The 3,921-nt window shown below is 34.3% G+C and overlaps 1 protein-coding gene across 3 annotated transcripts in view; it reads right to left on the reverse strand.

Annotated features, from left to right (window-relative positions):
- The window catches only part of LOC106465636 (mucin-17-like), a 27,893-nt gene that overhangs the window by 5,036 nt on the left and 18,936 nt on the right, over positions 1-3,921 (reverse strand). For 2 of the 3 annotated variants that reach the window (XM_022393574.1, XM_022393573.1), the window contains exons 11-12: positions 3,161-3,570; positions 926-1,858 (exon numbers count right to left, since the gene is read on the reverse strand). In XM_022393574.1, coding sequence (XP_022249282.1) covers positions 926-1,858; positions 3,161-3,570 — 1,343 coding nt within the window. The remainder of the gene's footprint in view (positions 1-925; positions 1,859-3,160; positions 3,571-3,921) is intronic. The other variant, XM_022393575.1, reaches the window with a different exon arrangement.

Consider the following 3,921-nt stretch of genomic DNA (forward strand, 5'->3'; position numbering starts at 1 on the left):
CAGGTTGTGCTACACTGAAGCAAGTACTGATAAGTGTGAAATACAGGTTGTGCTACACTGAAGCAAGTACTGATAAGTGTGAAAGATAAGTTAAGCTAAAAAGCACCAATATGTGTGAAAGTGAAGTCAAGTTCAAGAAACCGTAACTCCACTGTCACACGGTACAGTTTTCTTGTTCAGTCACAACAATTATAGTATTGATAAGCACGAAAATTTTGGAAAAGAAAAACATTTTTATATGTTAAAAACAGGTTTAGCGAAAGGAATCGAGAATAGACATATTGAAAACTGGTACACATTAAGTATTAAACGCATAGTTACACATAAAAAAATTAGTAAAAGACATCAATTACTGACAAAATGAAAGACCTCTCCACTTAAAAATATCAAGTGTTGTCATATACAAAAGACAGTATTAGACAAAAGACAGCAAGTATTGACATACATGAAATATAGAATCAGCTAAAACAAGCAGTTACAATTAATGTGTAAACAAAGTAAAAATAGCTCAATTCCAGCAGTGAAAAAAGGGATCCACTCATCAGCGTCCATAATCACAGAGAGCATGAGGAATTAATATATATACGCGTGTAACAGCTGCAAGTATTGTGTACATATAAAACCAGTAACTTCAGATAAAAGAGTTAGTAGCACTAACTAAAGAACCATGTGAATTGCAAGCTTCACAGCCAGGTTGGAAGGCACAGATTACATAGCTCTGAAAAGTATGTTCGAGAGAAATTCTAAACATTCACAACTGATAATGTCTACCTACTAAAAGATAATCGCAATAAGAAAATGTAAGAAAGCCTGTGAAATGTGTGAATATTTAAAAAATTAATGAAGCATAGGTAATTTAGGGCAGTGCAATAGGTAATTTAGGGCAGTGCAAGTAAAAAAAGATTTCACATCTCTAATGGCTTACCAAAAACTGTCCTAATGAGAGACAGTGTCCAAATAGTTCGTTTTTCTTGTGTGCTAAGGCAGACATATCACTCAAGTTGTGGCTTCTGGATAGACTGGACAAATCTGAGACACTGTGGAATTTTGTGATTTGTGTTACTTGTTTCTCAAGGCTAACGGAAGAACTGTGGTGAGAAGAATTAGTAACCCGACCAGTTTTCCGTGTCACTCTATCATCTTTCAAACATTTATCAGATTGCTCACTTTTAGTCTTATGCAAGTTAGACAAATCTGTGAGAATTCGTTTTTGTAGAGTATTAACAGCAACATTTCTATGAGAGACTCTGTCAGTTTGTGTTTGAGCATCTTTAAAAAGTAATGGGATTGGAAGGTTTGGCATTAACTCGGTAGGGGAAGGACTTAGCATGAGCCGGGTATCGTGAGCTAGAGGGAAACAACAAGTCACATGAGCAGGCATATCAGTTTGTCTCTGTGACATACAGGTTTCAGACTCTTGACTCTGTAAATATGTAGGTAAGTTGTAAAGATGTGGATGACCATTCCTAGTGCTTCCCATTATTTTTGCAAGAGCCATTTCTAAAGTTCTAGGTACTTTATCTTCAGTAGGATATTGTTTCAAGTTGTATACTAATTCTGTAGAAGGGAAGGTGGCGTAACCACCCAATAAACCTTTAATATCGGGATTAGGAGATTCACAAGCTAAATGTTCAGTACTTGATGACAAAAATTCTGAAGAATCTGATAAAATTCGTAGTTGTTTCAAATTACTGTTTCCTGATACTATGTCTGTAAGATTAGCAATTGCAGTGTAAGGGAAATTTGTCGATTCTGCAGGATCACTCTGAGAGCGGTGATCACGAATGAATGGCAAGTGAGCATGAAGTGAAGGGATTTTTGGATCTTGGAGGTTCCCAGGTTCTCTGCTGTCATGGCCCTAATGACAGTATTATAAAAGGAAAAAAAAAGAATAAAAACCAAACACTTAACATAAAACAAACGAGTCTCCATGCAGAGTGCTATTAAACCTGAAAAACCATATGATAGAAACATGTAATAAAAGTATAATTCAGAGACTAAGATACCTTATTGGGTTAATATGCCAAAACAAACTTCTGAATAAATTATCATATGTTAATATCAGTATAAAGGAGAACCACTACTAATCCTATGTGCTGTATTATTAATATTCACACATGAAACTACATATAAACAAAACGTGATTCCATTTTACCTGGGTATTCTATTTTGAAATATTTTGAGCAGCATATTTTGTTATATGTTACACACAACACACACACGCAGAGATAAACGTAGGACATGCAGTAAAGTGTTAACATTGGAGAAAAGTTTTAGAAACAAATATTACTGAACAAAAAATGCAGTTATGATACGATATCTGAAACACCAAGAAATGTTGAAAAATGTTTTAAGGGAAAAGAATGAATTGGTCAACATTTTAGCCAAATGACCATCATTATAAGCAATGAAGGTCATTTGGCTGAAAAGTTGATTTTTTTAATTCTCTTCTCTTACAGTGACTTTAATCATTTTTTTTTGGGGGGGGTGCTTAATGTCACTCTTGTATATAAAATACAAATCACACTAATGTTACTGGAATGAGTTCATTTCAAGGTGTAACTATTCAATATTTTGGACTTAATAGGTACTAAACATTAGGTTTGAATGCTTTTCTTAGTAAAACAAATAAGTTAAATGCAACATGAAATTAATTAAATCAGTAGAATTTTAGGTTGAACAAAATATCTATACAAACATTTGGGTTTTTAAATAATAAAAATTCTACCTACCATTTTCCTAACAGAAACAAATTAGTATAAACCAGTGGTGTGCCAGCATTTTCTTATGGTGCACTACCCTTACTAAACATGCATTTTGTGCATATATGGTACATGTCATTTTCCCATACTAACTGTTGTTATTATATCACTTAACATTAATTATAATAATATTTGTATAGTAGTTTTTAAAACTTTACTTTTTTTAAACTTATACTTTCAACTATAACTTTATACTCCTATGGTCATAGTTTTGCCCCCCAGGGGGGTATACCTCACAGTTTGTGCACCATAGGTATAGACTGGTAGCATATAAGCTCCAATAATCATTTGGATGAAAAAAAACGATCAATTTTAAAAAATGCAAGTTCAAATCCCTCCTGGTCTTAACTGGCACACAAAAGAAAACAACTTCAAATAGACAGCGAGCACAAACTTACCGCTGGGCTAGTTTGACTACTTCCATCTTGAACAGGTGCAGCCACAGATAAGTTATAAAGTTCATCAACACCGTCAGTGGGTGACTGAGGAGTAGATGGTGAAAGATCATCCTGAATAACTACTGGTTTTACTTTGAAACGACCATACTGAAATGCTGGTTCAGAATTACTGACCGGAGAGTTACCATCACGGAGTTTAGGTTCTGAAGACTTAACAGTGATTGTCTCTGTGGTATTGATTACTGATACTACGCTGTTTGAATAACTTTTCATTTCAGTTGTCTTAGGTAACTGGATGTTATCAGGAAGTCCCTCTTTCACTGGGGTTACAAGGAACCGTGAAACCCTACTGCTCTGCTGCCCTGTCGCCACCAGGGCAGATACTTGGACCTTTTGTGATGCCAAGTTCTCTACAAGATAAATGTAAAGTTCCAATATCAAAATTTACACAAAATAATTGAATTTCATATTACTTTTAAAGTTTATTCCATTAAGTACACAAAAAATTATGATTGTACTTTACTCTTTGTTTTTGAGAAGGTTAATTTTCATCCATGGTTATGCCTTTCATAAACAGTTTTAGAATACAGAATTGAAGAGAAAAATAAAGACAATTGTACGTTTCACAAACACTTCATTTATTTTATAATATTATTTCTTGCTAGAGAAAGAGAAAAAAAGGTTGTCTGAATTGCTTGCTGCACATTAACCCGATGACTACCGGCTACTAACTTTCTTAGTAGGCAATGCAAGTGTGAGGG

The sequence above is a fragment of the Limulus polyphemus genome, unplaced genomic scaffold (assembly GCF_000517525.1).
Source record: "Limulus polyphemus unplaced genomic scaffold, Limulus_polyphemus-2.1.2 Scaffold2007, whole genome shotgun sequence".
Classification (NCBI taxonomy): Eukaryota; Metazoa; Arthropoda; class Merostomata; order Xiphosura; family Limulidae; genus Limulus; species Limulus polyphemus.